Here is a 25,459-nt window from a genome sequence, read left to right as displayed (position 1 = left end):
TCATGATGGTGTGAACACTTCCGACGCTCAATCCAACCACGGCAGCTATGGTTTTCACTGTCACTAGGCAGTCCTGGGTAATGAGTGCATCCACCAGCTGGACAATGTCATCAGCAATGCCGTGAGGTGCTCCAGACCGTGCATCATCGGCTAACGACACCTGTTCTTCCCTGAAGTGCTTGTGCCACACCTTGACCATTGTAAGGGACATGCAGTGTTCGCTGCACACTTGTGACATTCGCCGATGAATGCTCGTTGCTCCAAGTCCTTCCGCTGTCAGAAAACGAACAACACCTGTTTGCTCTTCTCCAGACACCTCCATTCCCTGTTTGCAATGTGACTGGTGGCGTTGGACGATTGATGCATGCTGCTGCTATTGCTGCTAGCTCTGTATAGTCATGTGACATGCACATGTGCCCTCTAGCGACGGGCTGTGAACTCTCACACTCTGGTCGAAACCACACCTTGTTACACACGCCACGATATTACCCTCCTGTCACTGATTTGCACATTCCAGACTCCGGCTTGTTTCTTTTTGAATGTCCCTTATTATTAATTGGAATTGGCAACACTGGTCTGACTGACTGGCAGTCATTCAAGTCTAGGTGGGTGAGTGAACAGCAACATAACCTTGTCTCTGTGTTATTTACAGTGTTACAGACAATAGACTATTGAACAGTTGCAAGATGGTTAAAAAAAGGACCTTTTCAATTTAAAATGGTACTTTTCAATTTAAAATGGAAAGGAGTACCTTGTAAATATTGTTTTAAAGAATGCAAACAGTCACCTTCCAACAAAATGAAAAAGCATATCAAAAGGGCTTGCAAGTGCCCTCAGAATTTGTAAAAAGTGCTTGAGTTATGTACAGTGATTGGGAACAAATTTTTCCTTTTTTTCCTCTTTTTCTTTTTGCTGTAGTGTAGTATAAATAAAAACACTACATACAACCTAGCTACCTAATATAAACTATACTTTATTTCAAAAATTGCTGTTAAACTAGAGTGTTTTTATTTTATTTTATTATGTGCTACCCCAAGAAATGACCTCATTAAAGATGCAGAAAGTTATGTTTATGGCCCAATTTATTTCCCCTAAAAACTCTCCCGTAACAATTAAATAGCTTTTTCACACTGCTTGCCCAGTCACTAAAGAAGCAGCGTTGCAAAACACCTTTTCCAATACAAAATCAACTTAATTTTTTTTTAAGCGCCACCATGTCATCCTCAGCCAACAAGTGTCAATGGACGTGGATATGGAGGGTCATGTGATCAGCACACTGCTCTCCCAGCTGTTGCCAGTTTTGTGACTGGAGTGGCTTCCCCATTAAGTAACTCCTCAATTGGCCTCACAAGGTGGAGTGTGTGCTCTTGCCAACAACGCTCAGCAGACCAGACAGTCACCCATCCACGTGCTAGGCAAGTCCGACAGCACTAAACTTTGATGATCTGATGGGAACCAGCCTTACTACTGCACTAAGGCCGTTGGCCTGAACAACCTCTGGTTCTCTTAATTTATGCAGGTCCCATCTCCATGACTTGGTAACTCGAAATCAGTAATAATTTTAGTGACCCAAGACTTTCAAAAAGTGTACAAATTTCACTTAAAGTTTTTCTCAGAGTACACCATCCTTTTTTCAGTATCTTTATACTAGTTCTGCTGTGACAATACCATTGTGTTACGCAAGTGTAATATACAGTGGTTACCTCAGTGCAGTGTTAGAACAGTGGGAATTAAACCAGTTTGTGGATCAGTGTTTGTCCCACAACCTGATGGCACAAGCTAATGCTTGGTACATTGGGCTACCTTTCCAGTCATCATGAAGGTCAGTGACTTGTACAGCAAATGAAATTTTTGGATGGTATTAAGCTCATAATTATCTGCTTATTAAAATTTTTTCGGTTTTTGAGAGAAATCACAAAAATGAATAATAGAATATGTTAAAATACAAATATAAGAAATAAGGGGAGTAGAATGAATAAGCTGAGGAACACGAAATCTTATCGCACTATAATCAACACCTCGTTTCTGCAAGAATCCAGGTTGCACAAATTTGCACACTTCCCTTACCTGTCACAGTCGAAGAACTGCAAAGCTGCCCAACCGAGTTCAATTTTTTGCAGTCTTGGTTCTTGTGATGCATCCTTTGCATCTGGGTTTTCAGGGGGCAAAATAGTCTGGCCATACACAACCAAGACTATACGAGATTCAAGAGGCAGCGTGCAAATACTTATTCCTTCGAAATTTAGCCTGTTCAAACATTATGGTATCTATGAATACAATCAAGTGTTACATTGGCAAATACACAACTTAACCAAACAGAAAGGGAAGACAAGGATAACTGAAAGGTCGATAGAAGAAAGTGTTAACCATCAATTTAATAAGGATTAGACTGATCCTTTATCTGCTGTGTTTTCAAATGCACCAGAGGCTGGTAACATTTAGTTCCATATGTAATGCTAGAAAGCAGTGTCTGTTGCATAATATTACTGTCGTATCGTATTTATGTTCTTTTCCTGAATTTTGATGAACATATTACATGCAATACCTCACAGCACTATTGTGGAGTAGCACATTCTTCTGTAGACCTTTCAATTTCTACAATCTTTTAACACATTCTTAATTATCAACTGGCAAAAATAAATTAATAGTCCCACCTGTAGGATACAAACACATGCTGCACTTATGAATAAATTCAAATATAAAACAAGCAATCTTGATAGCACTTTTTTTAAGGTGTGTTATTCACAGTTTCCTTCAGAACCTGCTTATCTACTACATATTTTACTTGTAACTGATATATTAACTTTTTTGTTTTCCACCTCTTAAACATCTGATTTCAATTATTTAGAGTGTTGAATTAAAACCTGTTTGGCTACTTGTTTGTAACATTGATGGAGTATAATTATAAATACATGAATAAATCACCATGCCTTTGGTCCATATCATGAATATATCAAAATGAATATATTCAAGTAAGTGGTAGATGATTCTAAATGGCTAGAAATGATTCCTCTAGAAGGTCCACGAAGACATTACCATTGCAAGGTGGTATACAAAATGTCCATGAGAGAACTGCAGATTTATTTGTAGGTGATACATTAAAATGTATTGTTTCATAATCATGTGTCTTTTCGAATATATGATGTGGCGTGCCATAATTTCATTTCCTGAGCCACCACTTCATTTTGAAGTAGCACTTGCACCCAATTACCTCCAAGATTTGATTAATATATTCCAATCTCTGTCTTCCCCTGCAAGTTTTATTCTCTACAGACTCATTCAGTACCACGAAAGTTACTCCCTCATGTCTTACTACATTCCATGTCTTCCCTGTCATTCTTCTAGTCTTCACATATTCCTTCTCTGGCGAGACTGTGCAGACCCTCATAACAACTTACTTTTTCAATCCACTTTCAGTATCCTTGTCCCTTGAACGCTTTGACTCTCTTTTCCAGTTATCTCACAGTCCATTCCTGTAAAAGCCTAGGGATTTGAGGTCAAGCTGGATTTCTGGTATAGTATCTATGGAGATTCATTTGATGTCACACTGATGATTGTATAACTGATCTCCTTGGACTTCATTGCATGGGAGGGTGAGTATGTGTAACAGAGGTCAGCATTTGAAGCAAGGAGCGGATGAGAATTTATGGAGCCAGTTGTGATGTTCCAGGAACGGAATGTTGAGGTTAGTAGGGCATAAGAGTTTTTAAGGTGGCGCTGTGCATGTTGGCATAGATAATGGAAGACAAGGGAGAAAAATTGTCAGGAGGGAAAAAGAGCACATAGGGGGGAGGTGGGGAGGGGATGGCAAGAGCAAACACTGGGAGAAAGGAGAACAGATCCGGAGGGAGGAAGGATGAAAAGCCTGTGAGGGGGGGAGAGGGAGGGGGGAGGTGGAAGTAGACTGAAGGTCTGGTGTGGAAGAAGACTCTGGAGGGAGAGAAGTGACTGCATGTGTCATGGGTGAGGGGGAGGGGGGGCGGGGTCAGGCATGAGTGCACACGTGGAGAGAAGCAAGTGTAGAGAAGTGAGTGGGCCTGCCAAGGTTGTTTCGACCATGCAACTGAAGTTTCACTGAGAAGCCCTTATACATCCTCCGTACAGTCCCAATGTTTCCCTGTGCGATTTCTGTATTTTTGGAGCCTTGAAGAAAGACATTTGTGGCCATCAAATTGCTTCAAATGAAGAGATGCATGCCTGGGTACAATCAGCTCTGTAGGCAACAGCAAACATTTTTCCAAAAAACATTGACCATCCTGTCTCTTAGTGTGATACATTGTTAACAATTAAGGTGATTAATTTTGAAATAATGAACATTTTACTTACTTTTTCCATCTATCTCACTTTCATTTGATTGCCCCTTATATTTTTCCTTCTAAAGGTAAATGGTAGAAAACAATTCCATCTCAGTTTTCATAGTTTTCTCATGCAAACTTTCCTTTACACTTCTACAGATGAGACTACTCAAGTGACATATTACCGATGGCACATTCTTGAATCTACCTTTGACTAGGCCAAAATTTACACTGCCCATGAAGCGATATGAAGCAGATTCCTCAAGGCTATGTGATGGAGAGTTCACACTGCAAATGCTGTAAAATAATCTTGCCAACAGGGAGTAAGTAGTTGTTGAGTAGCTTTGAAATGATGTCTTATCTTGACCCAATAAATTAGTTTTTAGTAGAAAATAGTGCTATCAGTAATGAATGCCATCATGATTGTGTGCATAACAATAACAAGTAGAGGATGACAAGGAGAATTTCATCATTTGTACAGTGATTTTAGAAGATGAAGATATATTTTGGAATTAGTTCAGAATGAGCAGAGACATTTGATTATATAGCATTGACTCTTTCAAGCAGATTACAGAAGCAGAAATAATTCTGAAAGGCTATTACCACTGCAGAGAAACGTATAATCACCATCAGGTATGAACACTTCATTAAGTTTACAAAATAATTTTTCCTATCATTCATCAGCATTTTGCAACTTGTGACATATTTATCATATGCTTGTGGGTTTGACGTGACATTTTCAGCCCGAGGATTTTTAGGTGACTGAAGATTGTTGCTACTCACCCAATAGAATCTGTTGCATTTTAATTCTAGCTTTCAATTGAGCTTCAGGTGATAATTTCTGCATGATGGGCAGCAAACTTGGTACAAAGTGATAACTGTCATCTCATGTCGCTGTTTTTCATATCTTTTTTCCATCAATAAGCTTTGTTTTTTGTTTATCTACATTCATCTATTCACTATTTGTACTTTGTCTCTTATGGTTGTCTGTGTATGAGAAGAGTGAGGGTTGAGCTACTGAATGCCACCCCATGAATTTTCTGACAGCCTTTAAGAGCTGGATTCTAACAATCTTAAGTTGTTCTCATCAGCCAAAATACAGTATAACAACAGATGTTGACAACTGTTTGTTGTGCTGAGATTTCTGTGAGAAATATTACTTTTTATTCTGAAAAGGATAGTTGCTACTCACCATATTGCAGAGATGCTGAGTCACAGATAGGCACAGCAAAAGGACTGTTGGAAAGTGAGCTTTCAGCCTGACATTTGACACACACACACACACACACACACACACACACACACACACACACACAAAACAGTCTCTGGCAGCACAAGCCATACTCCCTTGCTGGGAGGGTGTAGGGGCGAGGTGGAGAGTGGGGCAGCTCGGTGCAGTTGGGAGGTTAGACGGAGGGCGAGTGAGAGGGAGACGGCGGGGGGTTCGCGTAAAAGGAAAGAAGTAAAACGATTGATTGTGTTGATGGAGTAGGAGGGTATGGAGTGCTGGAATGGAAACAGGGAAGGGGCTGACGGGTAAAGGCAATGACTAATGAGACTAATAACGGTTGGGGACAGGAGGGTTACGGGAACATAGGATATATTGCAGGGAGAGTTCCTAACTGCCCACACAGAGTGCAGGACATCCAACAAGCTGATTTTCCACATGAATGGCCATCGACAAGCTGTGGCCAAGAAACAACTGTACCATCCTGTTGCTGGGCACACCACAACATGATGTCCTTCATTTCATTTCAATGACTGCTTCACAGCCTGTGCCATCTACATCCTTTCCGCCAACATCAGCTTTTCTGAATTGCGCAGGTGGAAACACTCCCTGCTATATATCCTACATTCATGTAATCCTCCTGGCCTCAAGCTTTGTTACTCATTGTCCGGACCCAAATGCCCATTCCCATTCCAGCACCACACAGCCCTCTATTCCACCAAAGCACCCAGTATTTTTACTTCTCTCCTTTCCTGCTACCCCCTCCCCCTTCCTCTCTGCCACCCACCATCTACCGTCCTAACTGCAGATAGTTGCCCCACTCTCCACCTCATCCCTGCATATTCTCTGCAGCACTTTACTGTCCCCCACCAATACCCAGTTATCCCTCCCCTCCCCTCCCCTCGCAAGCCGCCTCCTCATTCCCACCCAGTTGCCTCTCCCATAATGCCCTGCTGCTCGCAGTCTGGCTCCAGGAGCCAGAGACTATGGTCGCGCGCGCGCGTGTGTGTGTGTGTGTGTGTGTGTGTGTGTGTGTGTGTGTGTCTTCGTGAGTGTGTGCATGTGTGTATGTTTTCTATTTCTGACAAAGGCCTTGTTGGCCAAAAGCTAACTTTCCGACAGTCTTGTTGTTGTGACTTCTGAAATTTTCCCGGCGTATTTCTTCTTCTAATAATTTCCGGGTATGCAGCCGGATCCCGTCGACATTCTGCCACGATATTTCGGCCCAGAGACGTCCGGCCATCATCAGGTGAGTACACAACTACTGAAGAGCCCAGGTGCAGTCGCGGTATTTATGCCGAATCTCGCGCATGTGAAATGTACTGGCATCCTACAGCGCATGCGTCAGGTGTTGACATGCGCACCATAGCTGAGTTGTACGTGCTGCCCTCGGTGGTGGAAATAAAGGTTCATCTAGTCATTGAGTATCGAATGACACTGTCGATTCCGCTGTGATTGTATAATTTTAATAACAGGATTCCAACTTTTATCCAGCTGAAAGCCGTTGTCACGATTTATAAGATTATTGGCAAGACGTATTTCCACTGATTCCTTGATTACGGAATCCCAAAAACCGGAAACCGGGGATAAAATTTTTGTTGCATTGTATTCCATTGAATGTCCCAAAGAAATACAGTGCTCTGCTACTGCCGATTTTGACGGTTGCCGCAGACGGGTGTATCTTTCATGTTCTATACATCGTTCATGGACAGTTCTTGTCGTCTGGCCAATATATGCAGAGCCACATCCACAGGGAATTTTGTAGACGCCTGCCTTCTTCAGTTGTAAATCGTCTTTAACGGATCCAACCAGGGCCCGGTTCTTTGCTGGTGGACGGAAGATAACCTTGATTTTATTTTTCTTCAGTGATCGGCCTATTTTCGACGACACATTCCCAGCGTATGGAAGGAACGCAGTTGATTTAAAGTCATCATCTGCGTCCTCAGTGCGTTGCTTCTTGTTATGATAGTTGTGCATGGCCTTCCTTATTTGGCGAGAAGTGTAGCCATTCTCTTTGAAAACCTTCTCCAAGTGTTCTAATTCTGCGTGGAGGTTTTCATCATCCGATATTATATGCGCTCGATGTATTAAGGTACTGAGAACACCGGCTGTTTGTGCTGGGTGATGGCAGCTTGACGCCTGGAGATACAGATCTGTGTGAGTCGCTTTCCTGTACACAGAATGTCCTAATGACCCATCATTTTTACGGCGTACTAGCACGTCTAGAAATGGTAAAGTGCCCTCTTTTTCAATCTCCATCGTAAATTTGATGTTCTCATGTAATGAGTTTAAGTGATGAAGGAATTTCTCCAGTTCCTGTCTGCCATGAGGCCATACAGCAAAAGTATCATCTACGTACCGCCAGAAGACCATAGGCTTTAAAACAGCAGACTCAAGTGCTTTCTCTTCAAAGTCCTCCATAAAGAGATTAGCTACCACAGGCGACAAAGGGCTCCCCATGGCGACGCCGTCTGTTTGTTCAAAGAATTCGTCATTGAATAAAAAGTACGTTGAGGAGAGTATATGTTCAAACAAGGCCGTCATTTCTGCACTGATGTGGTCTCACTTTTTACCAAAGTGCCTTTAATGGAATCATTACATCTTATTGGTAACTTATTCAGTGCAGAAATGACGGCCTTGTTTGAACATATACTCTCCTCAACGTACTTTTTATTCAATGACGAATTCCTTGAACAAACAGACGGCGTCGCCATGGGGAGCCCTTTGTTGCCTGTGGTAGCTAATCTCTTTATGGAGGACTTTGAAGAGAAAGCACTTGAGTCTGCTGTTTTAAAGCCTACGGTCTTCTGGCGGTACGTAGATGATACTTTTGCTGTATGGCCTCATGGCAGACAGGAACTGGAGAAATTCCTTCATCACTTAAACTCATTACATGAGAACATCAAATTTACGATGGAGATTGAAAAAGAGGGCACTTTACCATTTCTAGACGTGCTAGTACGCCGTAAAAATGATGGGTCATTAGGACATTCTGTGTACAGGAAAGCGACTCACACAGATCTGTATCTCCAGGCGTCAAGCTGCCATCACCCAGCACAAACAGCCGGTGTTCTCAGTACCTTAATACATCGAGCGCATATAATATCGGATGATGAAAACCTCCACGCAGAATTAGAACACTTGGAGAAGGTTTTCAAAGAGAATGGCTACACTTCTCGCCAAATAAGGAAGGCCATGCGCAACTATCATAACAAGAAGCAACGCACTGAGGACGCAGATGATGACTTTAAATCAACTGCGTGCCTTCCATACGCTGGGAATGTGTCGTCGAAAATAGGCCGATTACTGAAGAAAAATAAAATCAAGGTTATCTTCCGTCCACCAGCAAAGAACCGGGCCCTGGTTGGATCCGTTAAAGACGATTTACAACTGAAGAAGGCAGGCGTCTACAAAATTCCCTGTGGATGTGGCTCTGCATATATTGGCCAGACGACAAGAACTGTCCATGAACGATGTATAGAACATGAAAGATACACCCGTCTGCGGCAACCGTCAAAATCGGCAGTAGCAGAGCACTGTATTTCTTTGGGACATTCAATGGAATACAATGCAACAAAAATTTTATCCCCGGTTTCCGGTTTTTGGGATTCCGTAATCAAGGAATCAGTGGAAATACGTCTTGCCAATAATCTTATAAATCGTGACAACGGCTTTCAGCTGGATAAAAGTTGGAATCCTGTTATTAAAATTATACAATCACAGCGGAATCGACAGTGTCATTCGATACTCAATGACTAGATGAACCTTTATTTCCACCACCGAGGGCAGCACGTACAACTCAGCTATGGTGCGCATGTCAACACCTGACGCATGCGCTGTAGGATGCCAGTACATTTCACATGCGCGAGATTCGGCATAAATACCACGACTGCACCTGGGCTCTTCAGTAGTTGTGTACTCACCTGATGATGGCCGGACGTCTCTGGACCGAAATATTGTGGCAGAATGTCGACGGGATCTGGCTGCATACCCGGAAATAATTAGAAGTCTTGTTGTTGCGCCTTTCTACGACTCAGTATCTCCGTTATATGATGAGTAGCAAATATCCTCTTCATAGCAACTGTCCTTTTCATTATATTGTTACTTTTCATAATATTGTTACATTCCATCCTACATTTTCCATTGTTTGAAATGTTACTTTTTGCTTGCTGTGTAGCCATAACATCTTTCAGGCATGTCAGTACTTTGTACCTTGGCCAATTTGATTGACACACTAGCAAGCCACCTTCATTTATGGAACATTCTAGATGAGTCTTTTTAAGTTCTAATCAGAACATAGTGTTTAAGTATTCTTCATCACCTAGCCTAGAAATACATAGGTGAAGTTATGCATAAATAATCAAGCAGACTTCATACTGAATATAATATTTTTTGTCCTTAGTACATTAATTGCAAATCCTATGAAGATCCTTCACATTGTTCAACTCTGTTGATTTCAGTAATCATTGTCTGGGATGTCTTTCCATGCTTTGTCACAGCATTTTGGATGGGTCTAACTACAGCTCTGCATAATAAATGCATGAAATGTGTGTCACAATATGGGGAATTTTGAGTCTTGTACACACATCTTCAAATAGCTACACAAGTGTGTGAATTGGAATTTTCCAGACCGAGTAGGGGCCACTGATGGTAAGTATGTTCGGGTTCAGTGCTCCCCTCATTCTGGGACAACATACTATAGCTATTTGATAAACTACTTAATTTGAATGTGATACTATACCGAACCAATATTTTGTATTGCTTATTCGCAGTAATTTATTTTACTTTCTTGTACTTCATGTCTGTCTCACAATCTTGAGTTTCTTCTTTCCCAGTGTGATGTGCCAGATCCCTGTTATTGTAGTACTTTTTTTTCTGATCCCATAATGCCAGGTGTTCATGTACATTATAAATAAGCCTTTCAACGTCCATCACAAGAAATAACTCCAAATCATGACCCGAAACATTAACTTGCTTGTGATTACGTTGGCATTATTGCACGGTGCTGCTACATTGTTAAGTCAAGTCTCTCCATTGCCTCACAGTTTCAACTTCTATTAGCTCTCTTGGCAGTTCACCACATCTGATCACCTCGCATCACAGCCTATCAGTATTACTGAACAACATACTGAAGCTAGTTCAGGTTTCAAATTTAAAAACAAAATTTTTAAAAGGCACAAAAAACTCAATGCTGCTGACATGAAATAAGCTACAAAATTTTAAATGGTGCCATAGCTTCTAGTAATGAGAGAAGAAATACTCACCAAAAGTCGAAAAGCACTCTTTCGAATAGGCCCATGGAACGAACAATAGGATGTGTAAGAACTGGCTGTCCCAAAGGTCTTGTGCCGTGGTATATCTGTGCTGCTACAAGGTACTGGTCATAATTCCAGTCTTGATTCAGGCGGTGCAGTCCACCTACATGAACTAGAACTGAGTCTAATATCTCAGAACTGTGCTTTGTATCTGAAATAAATATCCTCCAATTACAGCAGCCATCGTAAACAACACTAAGTGCACTCAACTGAGACTAAAGATTAGAGGTTTTAATTGCTACAATGAAACAATGAACCATTAGCAAACTGGTTAACTGACATTTCCTTTAAATGATATTGGGATTTCCGTTTTACAAATTTCAGTTCCCTTCTCATTTGTTCACCACCCCATACTTACCACTTTCTGAAATTATCCTACCACAGTGGTACGCACAACTGCCAGCAAAGCTGCTATCTATACCACTTATGAGGAAACGATCTACCAAATAACCTCTAGTGAACACAAATTGCCCTTCACTGATGCTATGTTCTCCAGTTTCAACTTTGCAACCCATGCCCACCCCTCCCTTTCATTTTTTCCTATCCAGTAATAACACACTACACTAATAAAAATATTGTTATTCTGTAGATGAATTTATTCATTTACTACTAAAAATAATAATAGCATTGCATAACAATATTACCATCCTGATTACTTTTCACAAAGTCAGATGGTCTTATCAGACTATGTTCCATTACAATAAAACGAGAAACACCTAATAAATAACATGAGGAAACAGAACTTTTTTTCCATAAGTCTGCCTTCCATTCTGGTGTCAGCTTTCGACTGCCTTAGTGGTACAGCTCTTTTTTCAGTCGAGCCTGATCTTTGGACACGGTAGAACTTTACCTTATGTTCTGTGCCGCACCTACGTGATATTCTTGGCACACAGTAATCGATCATACCTGTCCTGTGCGCCCCTCTGCCCTGTTGTTCAAATACCGGACGACATCAACCCATGAGAGGGCACGTAAGCAGCAGAGAACGGCAATATAGGGCTATGCTTGGCAAACAGGAAAGGAAGTGACTTGCTGGCACCACTGTGGGCAGCTGGAAGTGCTCTATTGGGTTGAACATTGTTGGAGAGTAGCATCTTAGACTGTAGTGCATTATTGGTGTCATCATCATGCTAATTTGAGCTTAACTGTCAGTTACTCTACCATTGGAGGAAGTCAGGCTGCTTGGGAAATCTTTGTGAACCTATATAGTGACTATACAGTGAGCCCTTTTTTGTTGTAATGAGTAGTAACTTTGTTCTTTACTGAAGTGTGACCCACTGCATCCTTTCGGTCTGGATGGCATTTGTGATCATTCCTCTTATTTGCTTTTGTGAGTCAAAGTCCCTCGTTTTTATTTTTATACCAGGCTGTATCTAGCCAATTTTCTAGACATATATTCACAATTTGTAGTGAACATGGCTTATAATTATATTTTGTTATCTCTACCTGTAGTGTTTAATTCTGCTTATATGTGAATGTTACAGGGCACATTAGCTGTTATTTAATGTCCTATTTATTGAATACATGAGAAAACCTGTGGATGCTTCAGTTGGTCTTGTAGCATCCACTAACTCATTGTGTAATGTAACCCTCTCACTCATCTGTGAAAAAGGTATCTTTCTGGCATGACAGCTGGCCAGGTCAGTCTAGTAAATATACATTACTTGTTTTCGATCCAGCCACCTGTGTAATAACTACCTTGTGATGGAAATGTCATGTGGCTATGGCCTCCCATCAGGAAGACTGGTTGCCTGGTGCAAGTCTTTTGAATTGACGCCACTTTGGCAACTTGCGCATTGATGGCAATGAGATGACAATTATGATGATGATGATGATGAAGACAACACTACACACAGTCCCTGACCGAAGAAAATCTCCAACCCAGCTGGGAATCAAATCCAGGTCCCTTGGCATGACAGTCCGTCACGCTGACCACTCAGCTATTGGCGCGGACTATCTTATGATTTGTTCGTTTTCCATTTCTGCCCACCATTGTAGGCTACTCTCATTGTTTGCTTTCCTGTAATCCCTCAGGTGAAGCTGTTTGTGCAGTTGCTAAATGTAATTGATTAATTGATCAACTGATGTTCTTGACCTTTAATTGTTTGTTAATGGAAATGTCGTGTGGCTAGGGCCTCCCGTCGGGTAGACCGTTTGTCTGGTGCAGGTCTTTCGATTTGACGCCACTTTGGCGACCTGCGCGTCGATGGGGATGAAATGACGATGATTAGGACAACATAACACCCAGTCCCTGAGTGGAGAAAATCTCCGACCCAGTCGGGAATCGAACCCGGGCCCTTAGGATTGACAGTCTGTCACGCTGACCACTCAGCTACCGGGGCGGACTGTTTGTTAATGAACCACGCCATCTGGCAATTTTAATTTTACTGCAACTTTTTTAGTACTTTTTTGATAATTTCATTTTGGCCCACCCATATGGGGGCTGCTTTTATTTTTTTAATCATCTTGCTCTCATGTTTTTCAAGTATTGAATTTATTAATGTGGTGAGCCTTGGCTTTAGCTCCCTTATTAATTAATTATTAGTGTTCCCACTATTAAATTGTGTATTTTCTCATTGTAGAGAGTTTAATTGTTCAATAATAATAAACTTGAGTGTTCATGCATACTTTATTTTGCTGTCCCAGTACCTTTCCACTCCCTGGTGCTTCAAATTCATTGCTACAAAAGGGAACTGAGATGACTAGTATTAACTATTATATAATGGCCTTACATATGGCCATCATCGCAGCTGTCTCACAATTCAGGAAATGCAGAATCCCTAACTTTTTATCTACGGTTTATTAGGCTTACATGGCCAAAGTCGTGTGCAATCTTAAATTTTGTAGTTCCATAGCTCTTTCATCTCGAGTTTCCCATCTGGTTTTTTCTGAAAACATTTGGCATTCAAATGCTTTTTTTAATATCCAGTTGGCATTTTTCTTTTTTAGAAAACATCTGCTTTTTGGTAATGAAGTTGCAATTCAACATCTAACAGATTTCTGTGTAGCATAACTGAAATAAGCTGCACACACTTGGCTACATATTTTTCACAAGGTTCACTACAATTTTGTAACTGTTTGGAGCAACATGTCAATCATAGTCCACAAATACAATATCCTGATTCCAGAGATCTTAGTTTGTCTATCACTGTCTCATTTTCATGCTCTGAAACAAAAGCTTGATACTTAATCATTCGAAGTTGGATATTTCATAGGCTATTGTGTTTAGAAGTGTTGATTCATAGAGAATTTTAGTGAAGTGCTGTTGCCGTACACGAGTGCATCCCACTAATTAGAAGTGTGTTGTCCTTTCAGGTAAATAGTAGTGATAACAGAAAAAGGTAAATTAAAAGCAAAATGCCTATGATTTGTAGTTGGATGAAATGAAAGTGAAGCTAAATGTGCAGTATAGGATAGTAACGTTAATATGAGATAAGAGTGATACCGACTTGGAAAGACATCTTACCACAGAAAAACAGGATGATATTACCTTTGTCCACATCTTGCTCAATGTGGATTTTGTGACCAAAAACATACACCCATAGTTATAAATGTTCAAGCAACACTGGCATACCACATGATTCCACCATCTTTTGTATAAATTGATGGACTGTACCAGCAAATTAACCCTCGGGCAGGTGCACCTATGTATAAAGTGCACCAATCACAAATAACATTTTACTGTGCTGTTCCATTGTTGTTTTACAATTGCGAGCCCATAGCCATTACTTCCTTATTGCTTCAGCTAACATAGTAATAAGTTGTGCTGTCATATGTCCAAGTGAGCAGCACTAATATATCATAACAGTGAGTTAGATGAGGAAAAAATTTACGATCAGTGCAAGAAAATGACCCAGACTCTGACAATGAGGCAGTTATCCATGAGATAATTAGTAATCCAATAAGTAGTTGGCTGGGATCTGACCCAACTGTATTGTTTAATGTTTGGAGTTGGTCTTTTCTGTGATTTTGCTCATACATGTTTACCCTGGTAAAATAATGACCGTATTCTTTACATGTGTACAAAATGTGCCACAAGCCCTTTCATGTTATGAAAAACAGCATGCCTGCTTGAGGGTTAAATAAAAAATATTTCCAAAATCTGAGGTGGCAAAAATTTATGTTGTGGAAGAAGTAAATCAGAAGACATTATCAATTTATGTTATTCCACCTCACACTGTAGATGTTGCTGTCAAAACTTTGAATGACAAAGTTGCATACTTTAACTTGGGGACAGATGTTAATAATCATGGTGCACTGAAAATGTTCCTAACTGTAATTCAATATTTCAATTATGAAAGCACTCATATTCAAGCAAACATCTTTGCCTTACAAAGTAGTCTTAATGAAGCATCTGAAAGTATTACCAATTTTTTTTACGTACTTAGAAGAAGCATAACCTAAATATTTTTCAATACATTGCTTTTGCTAGTCACAATGCAAATGTTAACTTCAGTGGTCTTGGACACAGGGGGGGGAATGTGCATTCTACTCTCAAAGGAAAGTTGAAAGTTAAATGAAAACATAATAGGAGTTGGATGCCCTGACCATGTATTATGTAACACTTTGCAACACAGAACTGATTCTTTTGTTATGGAGGTGTTAGCTGTCATTGTACCCAGCACTTAAGTCTTACTTCCTCTCTCAAGTTAGGAAACTAGTGCCTACAAAAATAAGAAATTTTCTACTAGCTGTCTTTTTGGAGTAATATCTTCTGCTTCATTCCTCAACCATGCCCATTTTTCATAGCAAAATGATTTCTGCTGAAAAGAAAAACTATTCTATTGTTGAAGCACATGAATTTTTAGGAAATGTATTAATTTGAATGAAAAACAGACCTGAGAAAACGTCCATGCCTCTCTAAGCCAGATAAGCTTTGAATCCCTTTACAGAAGCTGGTTTGGAAAAAGAGGGTCAGGTGTACAACAAAAATGCATCTTGTTTCTATGAAATATGCACTCAACACCTTGGCAAATAGATGCAGCCAATGAAGAATTAAAGTACCTCAAATAGCTTAAACTCAAGGACTTTAAGGACCTTTGCTTTGAGGGTTCCAGGTTTTCAGTACTTACAGATCAAAAGTGTGAAAATAAACCATTTGAAACTGTTTTATCAGTCCTGCAATGTCAAGAACTGTGTCAGATCTACAACGCTTCAGAAAAACTCGACAGTAGACCAAGAGTTGTGTTCATTACTTTAAAAGTGTTATAAAATGTCAAAAGATTTTTAGAAATTTTCCAATTTTACTTCGCCATTTCTAGTAGTAATGCACCCCCTCAACATAGGTTCTCTCTCATAGCTGTTCAGTGGACAAACTGATAAATTCAAACAAATTTTATTGATCAGGCACAATTTCAAGAATATGTCTTGTGAGGAACATTGCAGTTATATTCTTGAAGATGACAGCAGTACAGTTTATTGAAAAATACCCTTTCAAAGAAAACACCACCAGAAAAGACTGAAAATTACATCAAGTTGTTTGCATTGTATTTATAACAATGAAAGACCATTGATTAATACTATGGCAAATTTTAAATGTATTATTTTATGTTCAAATTGAGGTTAGAGCATGTTTATTACCCTACTGTGTAAAATATAAACAATTTGTTGGTTCTAAAATAAATTTTCAGGCTTTATTAAAATAAAGTCCCGTTTTTCTGAAGCACTGTACTGCTTTTGATAATTTTAAGTTGGTAACCTTACTTTCAAGTCAAATCAGAGTTTAGTTATTTACATACAGTGATTAAGTTAAAAGTTAAACAAGCAGTACGTAAAGAACTAAAATAAAAATTTTCTAATAATAAAGTCATTACTCAAAAGTGTTTTATATGAGGGTTGACTGAAAAGTAATGCCTCCACCTTCGTAACTCTTCAAAAGTTGGCAGCATTGGTATGCGGCAGGTACTGGGTTGTTCCATAGCCTCTTCTCTATGGCTCCAGTTGGCAGGAAGCCTTAGCATTGAATGGTTGTGTTGTTACAGTGTAAAGTATGGAACCCTGCACAGACCGTCGGTCCATGCGATTTAAGAAACACACAGTTATTGAATTCTTGACAGCAGGAAGTGTCATCCCAAAGGAGATTCATCAGAGAATAAAAGCAATTTATGGTGATTGTGTTGATGTGAGTACTGAGCGTCATTGGGTGAGTAAAGATGTTGAGGCGTGAACATATGACCTGCATGACAAACAAAGAGTTGGATGTCCTGTGACAGCAACCACCGAGTTTCACAAGCAAAATGTTGACCGATTGATTCAGGACGATCGTTGTATCACTCAGAGAGAAATTGCAAGCACAATCAGCACTCCACAAGAAATGTGGGTCACATCATTGCTTTACTTGGCTATCGGAAGATCTGTGCATGATGGGTACCCTGGATGCAGACTGAATACCACCACCATACAGTCCAGATTTAGCACTTTCTGACTTCCATCTGTTCCTGATAATGAAAGACGATCTGCAGGGACAGCATTATGCTTCTGATGAAGACGTTGAGAGAACTGTGAGACTGTGGCAGTGGAAACAGTGTCGACTTCTTCCGTCACGGCTTCAGAAAACTTGACATCGTTGGCAGAAATGTATCCAATTAGCTGGCGATTATGTGGAAAAGTGAATATTGGTATTAAACATCACATTCCAAGGATTATTTCTGCATTTGGTTTATTAAAATCTTCCCATCCAAACCCAATTAAGGTGGAGGCATTACTTTTCATTCAACCCTTGTATATACAATGAATGAGCAATGTTAAGGTAATCAACATAGTGGTGGAAAATTATTTATTTAATCTAAAAGAAAGAAAAATGTGTTCAGTATTATTGAACTACATGCAAATTTTACTTGATGGGACTGACTGTTTTTTGTTCCTAATCTCGTTCTATATTTTCTATTTCGAAATAAAATATGGAGAATTATATTTACTAGTGTAATATTAATAAATGGTGACACACTGTTTATACAAGAAACTTTAAGACACTTATCCAATTTTGGCTATTAAGTTATCTGTTTTTGATAGTAGCAAGAAATGCACATTTGTGGTACAATTAAAATATGTGAAAAGACAAAATTACACAACAAATAAAAATACTTTTTCTATCTCATTCTCCCACCTCACCTTTTATCTACACCACCCTCTAATCAAATTCATTATGCTCTTTTTCCCAGTCTTACCTTTCCACTGAAACTAACCATATTCAGAGCTCTTCTACTCCCTTATTAATAAAAGTCTCCACGTAGTTTCCTTCCTTGTAATTTTTCTCATTTACTACATTTCTATTCACTATAATTCCCTCCTCTTCCCCTGTCCAATATGACACACACACACACACACACACACACACATACACACACACACACACAGAGAGAGAGAGAGAGAGAGAGAGAGAGAGAGAGAGAGAGAGAGAGAGAGAGAGAGGGGGGGGAGGGGGGGGGTCATCTTAAGTAACAATCAAACTGAAGTTTCCATTTTTTCACATATACAAAGAATTCTCACAAGTTAAAGTAATGTAAGGGCTAAGTTCAGATATAACATGCGTTGATGCATACTAAAGCATGACAGAATTTCGACAGAGTTCACATGATGAGCAGCAGAGTGCAATAAGTCACTGCAGTTTCCGCCAATCTGTTTTGGTTTCGGATAATTTTCAAGTGGCTGTTCAGTAGCAAAGCTGCAATATTCACATAAAATTGGGAAATCAACTATATCTGGGATAATTTGTCAAGCATGGAAAGTTATCTAGACGTAATTTAAAGACTGTGATGCTTAAGCCAAATACAGAAGAATAGTTTGAAATATCCGAAGGATATGAACAGCATGCAGTGTTTCACCATCACCACATCAGAGCTTTCAACAGTAAACATGTCAGAATACAAAATCCAGAACATTCTCTCTTCTCCTACAGATATTTTTCCCTAGTGCTTTGGCACTTTGTGACTGACTAGTGCTTTAGCTGTGTAGACATGCGCACTTATGGGAAAGATAGTGACTCAGGAATTTTCAGAGATTTCATTCTCTATGAAAAATGCTCTTGAAAATCTTATTATGTATCAAGGGGCTTGGCTGGGGGGGGGATGAAAATTAACTGAAAAGCACTACATGGCACTTCTTCACACGACTGTAGGTGATGAAGTATTTGGGCTGATCGAAAATTTAATGAGACAATGGTATGCAGTGGCTCACTTTTGAACGAACTATTACTTAAGTGTCAGCTACCTTTAGCACATAGCTAAATTGAGTGTAATTTTGGTATTGTGTGCATTAAGTGGAGAATAGTACGCAACCTATGAGGTATCAGCATCGATTGTGGCAACAAACTGTAAAAGTAATTACAGTACTTCACAACATTTAGTAGGAAATTTCCAATAAATAAGTACATACAATAGATGGTCCACTTCATCAGCAGGTAACGTTCAGGCCAAGTTCAACAACTATGTTGTTAAACAAGGTAGACTTGAACTTGCAGACCAAATGATATGAATGAAAGTGTACTTGTTAAAATATGTACTTGTTAAAATAAAGTTTTTCTTACCTACTTTTTTCCTTGAGTTAATTCCGTCACAGAAGATCAAAAACAATTCTCTCCAAGCTCTTCATCTCATAATTTTATTTTTATATATTGTGACACTATATTCCAAACTGGTGGATAATTAGTAGCTTGATGTCAATATTCTCGCTTTTGGTTTCACTTACTTTTTGCAATGTCCAAGAAAATAACAGAAATAAATAGAAAATATGTCTAGTCACAACAGAAATGTGTGGTCAACTGAACAGCATGTGGATGCTATCTATCTTTCTAACCAAGTGTTTGTGTAAATGCTGCATTAACACGCACTGATGTGATCACTTGTAAGTTCAATGCTATGTGTCTAAAAGTGTGATTCAAAAACACATGTCACATTTCCATAATGTGAACACAGTATCTGACACCCCAATCCCCTTCACACATGAGTAAGTTGATTCTCCTAGTCTTCAGAACAATTATTCCTTCTACAGAACAGAAAAGAGGAAATATAAGAGAGGCTGGAGAGAATGAGGAGAGAAGATGAGCAGGTCACTCAGCAACCAACGTTTGAGTAGCTCATCATCTCTGAGGGGGAAAGGAGGCCAAGACGTACACATGTATCAGAGAAAGTGAAGGGCCCAAGATAGTACACTCAGTAAGCACTGTGCCAACTTCAGTTCAAAGATGCGCCTACTTCAGCTCAAAGATAACAGAAGAAACAAAGAGTGAAGTATTACTGATTTACTATCCTGGTCCTGATGCCAAATCTTGCTAGTGAACAATGTCCCCCCCACTCAATCTTTTTATATCACAGAAGAACAATGGTCATTATATTAAATATTATCTGTACTTAAGAAAACCTATCTTTTCTGTTCTTTTCACCTTTCTCAATATATCTATCTATAATTTTTTTCTTTGTTAGTAATGATTTCTCTATGGACATATAGCAAAGCAAGCCCTGTTAAGTGGTTTTGTCCACAACAGTTTCTCAATCAATCCTTAATGAGTTTGTGTGTCAAGAAAGATGTTCTGCCGTTTCAATTTTAGGAAAAAACTGCAAACACTGAACTGCATGACCTGGCAAAAGTGGGTTTTTTTTTCATCCCCCCCACCCCCTCCCCTAGATTAGTGTTTATTGTAACAAGAGTAGGGATAAAGACATTTACCCTAAAATAAGTTTTCATAGTTGATGAAGCAGCGATGGGCCTGTTAACTTGTCGAGATGTGATCCTAGGTGTTTGGATGGTGCTTCCTATATCATCTACCAGTCTTTTCACTTGATCATACGGCAGGCTGAATTCCGCAACCTCATTTTGTTGCACTGTTTTCAGAACTGAGAAAATATCGGTCAAGGTCTTTGTTGCTTGGCTAAGATCAACAGTCTCTATCTGGAAAAACCTACTGACAAGTAATGTTTGGCTGAGCACATCAACAAGGCACATGAGAGTTTTAATGAATTCTCCATAGTTGATTGATTAAAACAAGAGTCTCGTTCTGCATTGTTACATGCTTCCTTTATTGTATGACTGCTTCCACAATATCGGAGCTCACGACAGATTATCCATCTGTTGCAATACCAATGCATTTGCTTGGATCGAGATCGAAGGTTTTCATAGTGTTTAGAATAGTTCTACCTAATTTTGCTCCAATCATTCAGGGATCTTTATTCTCTTCATCCACTTTGTTTTTGCCACAAATATCAGCATCTTTGTCATCTCCAAAAGACTCCTGTTGATTACTGTCACTTTCATAAATTTAAGAGAAATCTTTGTTTACTTTATGTTTGTTGTGAACTCTGAGTGTTCGTTTCCACAGATATTTTTGTGGCTCTCACAGATTGATAAAACTTATGAAGTCTTTTCTGATCATACCTCGGTAAATGTATCTCGGGAAAATTGTCATCTGAGTTTTGTGACATGTCAGTGGTCTCATCAAATCTAATACTGTGGAATACATTTTCTTGGTTTCTGCATAATATCTGTGAAATAAATTCTCCACCACAGCATTCAATCAAATCATTTTGTACAGTTTTACAAAGGAATTTACATATTTTGCTGTCACAGTTATACTGTGCTGCTAAATCAGTACTTCCACATTCTTTGACACAAAATTTCATCAGTTCTTTGAAGTTACCTTTATTAGATATTCTGGGATCTTTTGAGAAAATAGAGCCATCTTTGTCATGCCCTCTAAAAGACATGTTCTGCCTCCCAAGAAACATAACATTTTTCAAAGAAAATGACAACTTTTTATGGTTTTGTTTTGCTGCTTTCAATGAGCATTTGTCCACTTGACTTTCAATTGATTTCTCAGGTTTTTTGTAAGAAACTAGAAAGTCATAGGCACATTCTAAAGCTTGCTGGTGATACAGTGTTTTGCTGTAGCATCCCAAGTCACCATCTTTTTGTAGGAACTTAGAGAATTTTGTTAGGGATATGATCACCAGTGCATTTAGCTTCACTCATCTGTGCTGACCACCCTTAAGAGCAGGCAAAAAAAAGATCATTTTTTGCAGAATAGGCACTGTTTTGGTGGTGAGAAAGCTAACCATGATTTGTATTTATCTAAGTGTCCTTTTTTCAAATACAATTTCTCAAACTTCCCTCCCTTGTTGTGATTAGAACATGGGAATTTATATTCATGATGAAGTTCAGAGATTTTGAAACACCCTGGTGAGCTCTCTGTCTGAAGGCTTAGTCCCAATAGGTAGACCAGTGTCGGTTTCATAATTAATGCTTGATGCTGACTCGTGGTCGTGCGGTAGCGTTCTCGCTTCCCATGCTCGGGTTCCCGGGTTCGATTCCCGGCGGGGTCAGAGATTTTCTCTGCCTCGTGATGGCTGGGTGTTGTGTGCTGTCCTTAGGTTAGTTAGGTTTAAGTAGTTCTAAGTTCTAGGGGACTGATGACCATAGATGTTAAGTTCCATAGTGCTCAGAGGCATTTGAACCATTTGAACTTGATGCTGAAGTATAATCTGTAGGTAATAATGCTGAAGAGCAGCTGATCTGACCATCTTGGACCTGTGATGTATCACTCATTGAAGGCTCTAAATACTTAAAAAGTTCATCTGGCCCAACCCTGAAAAGTATATATAGGACTAAAATCATAACTGTGTGTTTAACCCTTTCACCATACACGCATACATATCTATCACAGTTAGCACACCTAAGCAACGATTGGCATAAATGAATGCATTAATTCATTCATAAAGTAATCATCTGTTTTATACATGGAGTGGGATTCATTAAATAAATATGGGGTTTACTGGTTTCATACTGATGTGAATGTGAAAGCATACTCGCTTCGGTGCGTGGTGACATGGGCATAACATTCCTAGATGTCACTGGTAGATACGAGTAATCAGACGCAGGCAGGCCAGAAAATTTCCATACAGATATAGAAGAAAAGCAAATTTCCAAAAGAAGGGAAAAATTTAAGGAAAATAGCTCTGTTTTATGCAAGTATGTGGATCTGTATTTATGACAGTTATCAAATAAATAAATAAATAAATAAAAAATCACATACGCAGGTCACGCTACAGGTTGACTAGTCATATATACCTAGACCTGAATAACAGTGATTGATGTCCAGCTGTTTACAGGTAATGGCTAATGTAGCAAGTTACAGACAATGCTCGCGGCCAGTATCATACATAAATAGTTGGGGTCCGTTTCACTGTGTGCTTTGTTTCTCTGTGCGGTGAGTTTATCTTGCGCTGCAGAATATCTAAAGCGAAAAAAAAAAAAAAAAAAAAGAGAGCCACTAAATGGAAAGTTCAGTGATCTGCTTATGTTTTCCATGTCAGACATGAGTTGTGTGCTCTGTGTGAGACTATTTCGAGAAGGAGAGAGGCAACTGTGTGACACTATTGCCTCTAACAAAGGTAGTCGTAAGAACTGCAGACATTTTGAAGATCACGAAAATACTGTCGTCAAAGTTTTTAAGGAAAGATACAGAAGGGGAAAGAGGCTGGTTAATCGAAACTGTTGATATCTGGGAAAAAACAGGATGACAAAACCACAAGTAACAAACTAGGACTCTTTTCAGCAAGATGCTGTTCGTCACCACACGTAGTATGGATACTAAGAAAGAAAAGAAAATCCAACTCTACAAAAACTGTGTGCTACTCTTTGCAAGGCAGAGCTATTCACTGGCAGCAAGACTTTTTTAGTAATGGTTGTCAGAGCCCTCAGTCTCTGGTAAACAAAAAATTAATGGACAGAAAATTGTAATGGAGAGAGATGATATCGTAGTAGAGCATTGTTGATTTTCAAGAAATATCGTTAAAGTGACATTTGAAGATATTGTGTGGTTCGATGGAATGAGGATAAATGCCAGTCATTCCATCAGAAAAGACTGGACAGATGATAGCCTATGTGGAAATTCTGCTATTCCAGTGGTAAAGGGCACAATGATTATTGTCTTGCATGATGGAACTGCATCTGGTTTCATACCTAACTGTCTCCTAATTTACAAATTGAGGAAAACAAGTGACTGCCACCTGGAGATGAACCGTGGTAGTTTTCTGAAACTATTCAAAAAGCAACTATTGGAAAACTTAAATTGGCTGCCAGTCACTGTAATGGATAACACCCCACACCATTCTGAGACTAAAGCTAAAGCTCCGCCAACAACAATATATGACCACAGGGTTCTTAGGCTTCCGCCATACCACTGTCACTCCAATGCTACAGAAATGATTTGGGCACAGATTAAACATTATGTGACAGCAAATAACAAAAGCTTCAGTGTGGCAGAAATTCAAATACTGTTAGAGGAAACAGTGACACAAATAATGCCACAGAAGTGGAGTAATATTGTATGCTAGTTAGAAGGTGATGTGAGAACACAGTCCACCTAGGAACTGTACAGCTGTTGCTGCTACAGCCATACTATGAGCACACACACACATTGGCAAACCGACAACATCGCCCCCTACCATGATAAATTGCACTTCGCTGTCAATATCAATTTGATATTCTGATTTGGTTATACACGTTTGGAAAAATTCAAGGCAATATACACTATCATTAGCTCAAAAGGAGTCATTACATCAACAAGTATGTCTATCCATGAAAGCTCACTTATCGCTACCTCAGTAGACACAGTAAAAGTAATTTAGTTTCAGCAATTAGTTTGATCCATTTACCACCTGAAGATGATGGGTGAGCATCAAAATCGTGCTTATCAAGTAAAACAACTGATGCAGAAATTCTGTACTTTCAAATTTAACTTTCCAGTCACAGCATCAAAAACACTCCACTATGGATGAGAACATGTAAAAATGTGTGAGTAATCTCAAATGATGTTACTTTACTAACATTAATTCCAAAATTATGTAATATGGGAACAAAGAGCACTGGTCCACATAATATGCAAGGTGTCACTTAAATGTTGTCTTCTGTTTTTTACAGAAGGCAGACATTATTTTTGAAACTCGTTTCATGTCGCGCAAAACTGAAAAACTCCACCTGTCATGACAAACGTCTCCTTCACACTGAGCTACCACTGGCAGAACATTGTATCCAATAGCGGCCGCCACATGAAGCCATTCAGCAAAGCATCTGACCGGCCAATGCTCAGATCGCCGCTTATGAAAAACCGGCACATGACACCAGCATAGCAGCAGCAGTAATGGCACCAACAAAGCAACAGCGGCAACTGTTCTCAATGACGGTATACTGCAGTGCACTGTGTGAAGATTCAGCATTGCAGAGAAGCACTTCTCAATGGCATCACATGACGGAACCCACTCTGTATATGCTACTGAATTCTGGGAAATCAGTCTAACAACAGTAGTAATGACAACATCAAGGGCAAAGCAGATAGCGCCCCAAGGAAAACATGAAGCACATGCTGCTGTGTCAGATTGGGAAGCCCTGCTAATATTTAGCACCCACAATTCAAACAGGAGGGGGAGCACAAGTCACTTGTAAAGGTATTCTCTTGTACACGGGAAGTAACGTGGCCTGGGGAATACTGAATTAAATGACTAAATCTACTAACCAAGACTCTAAATTCACGTGCTTAATTTTGGTGCAGATTAAAAAAATTACCATTTGATTTTAATTTAGTTTCAACCCTCAATGGGGGGAAGGGGTGGGTGTGATCACCCCTCCCCCTT

At 39.5% G+C, this 25,459-nt stretch overlaps 1 protein-coding gene across 2 annotated transcripts in view; it reads right to left on the bottom strand.

Moving 5' to 3' along the window:
* The window catches only part of LOC124804953 (phosphatidylinositol 4-phosphate 3-kinase C2 domain-containing subunit alpha), a 248,117-nt gene that overhangs the window by 148,758 nt on the left and 73,900 nt on the right, over window positions 1-25,459 (bottom strand). For both annotated transcript variants that reach the window (XM_047265340.1, XM_047265341.1), the window contains exons 12-13: window positions 10,788-10,989; window positions 2,068-2,247 (exon numbers count right to left, since the gene is read on the bottom strand). In XM_047265340.1, the coding sequence (XP_047121296.1) occupies window positions 2,068-2,247; window positions 10,788-10,989 (382 nt within the window). The remainder of the gene's footprint in view (window positions 1-2,067; window positions 2,248-10,787; window positions 10,990-25,459) is intronic.

This window comes from Schistocerca piceifrons, chromosome 7 (genome assembly GCF_021461385.2).
Source record: "Schistocerca piceifrons isolate TAMUIC-IGC-003096 chromosome 7, iqSchPice1.1, whole genome shotgun sequence".
In the NCBI taxonomy this organism is placed as follows: Eukaryota; Metazoa; Arthropoda; class Insecta; order Orthoptera; family Acrididae; genus Schistocerca; species Schistocerca piceifrons.
Note: the sequence above shows the minus strand (reverse complement) of the source record. Positions and strands in the feature narration are given on the sequence as shown.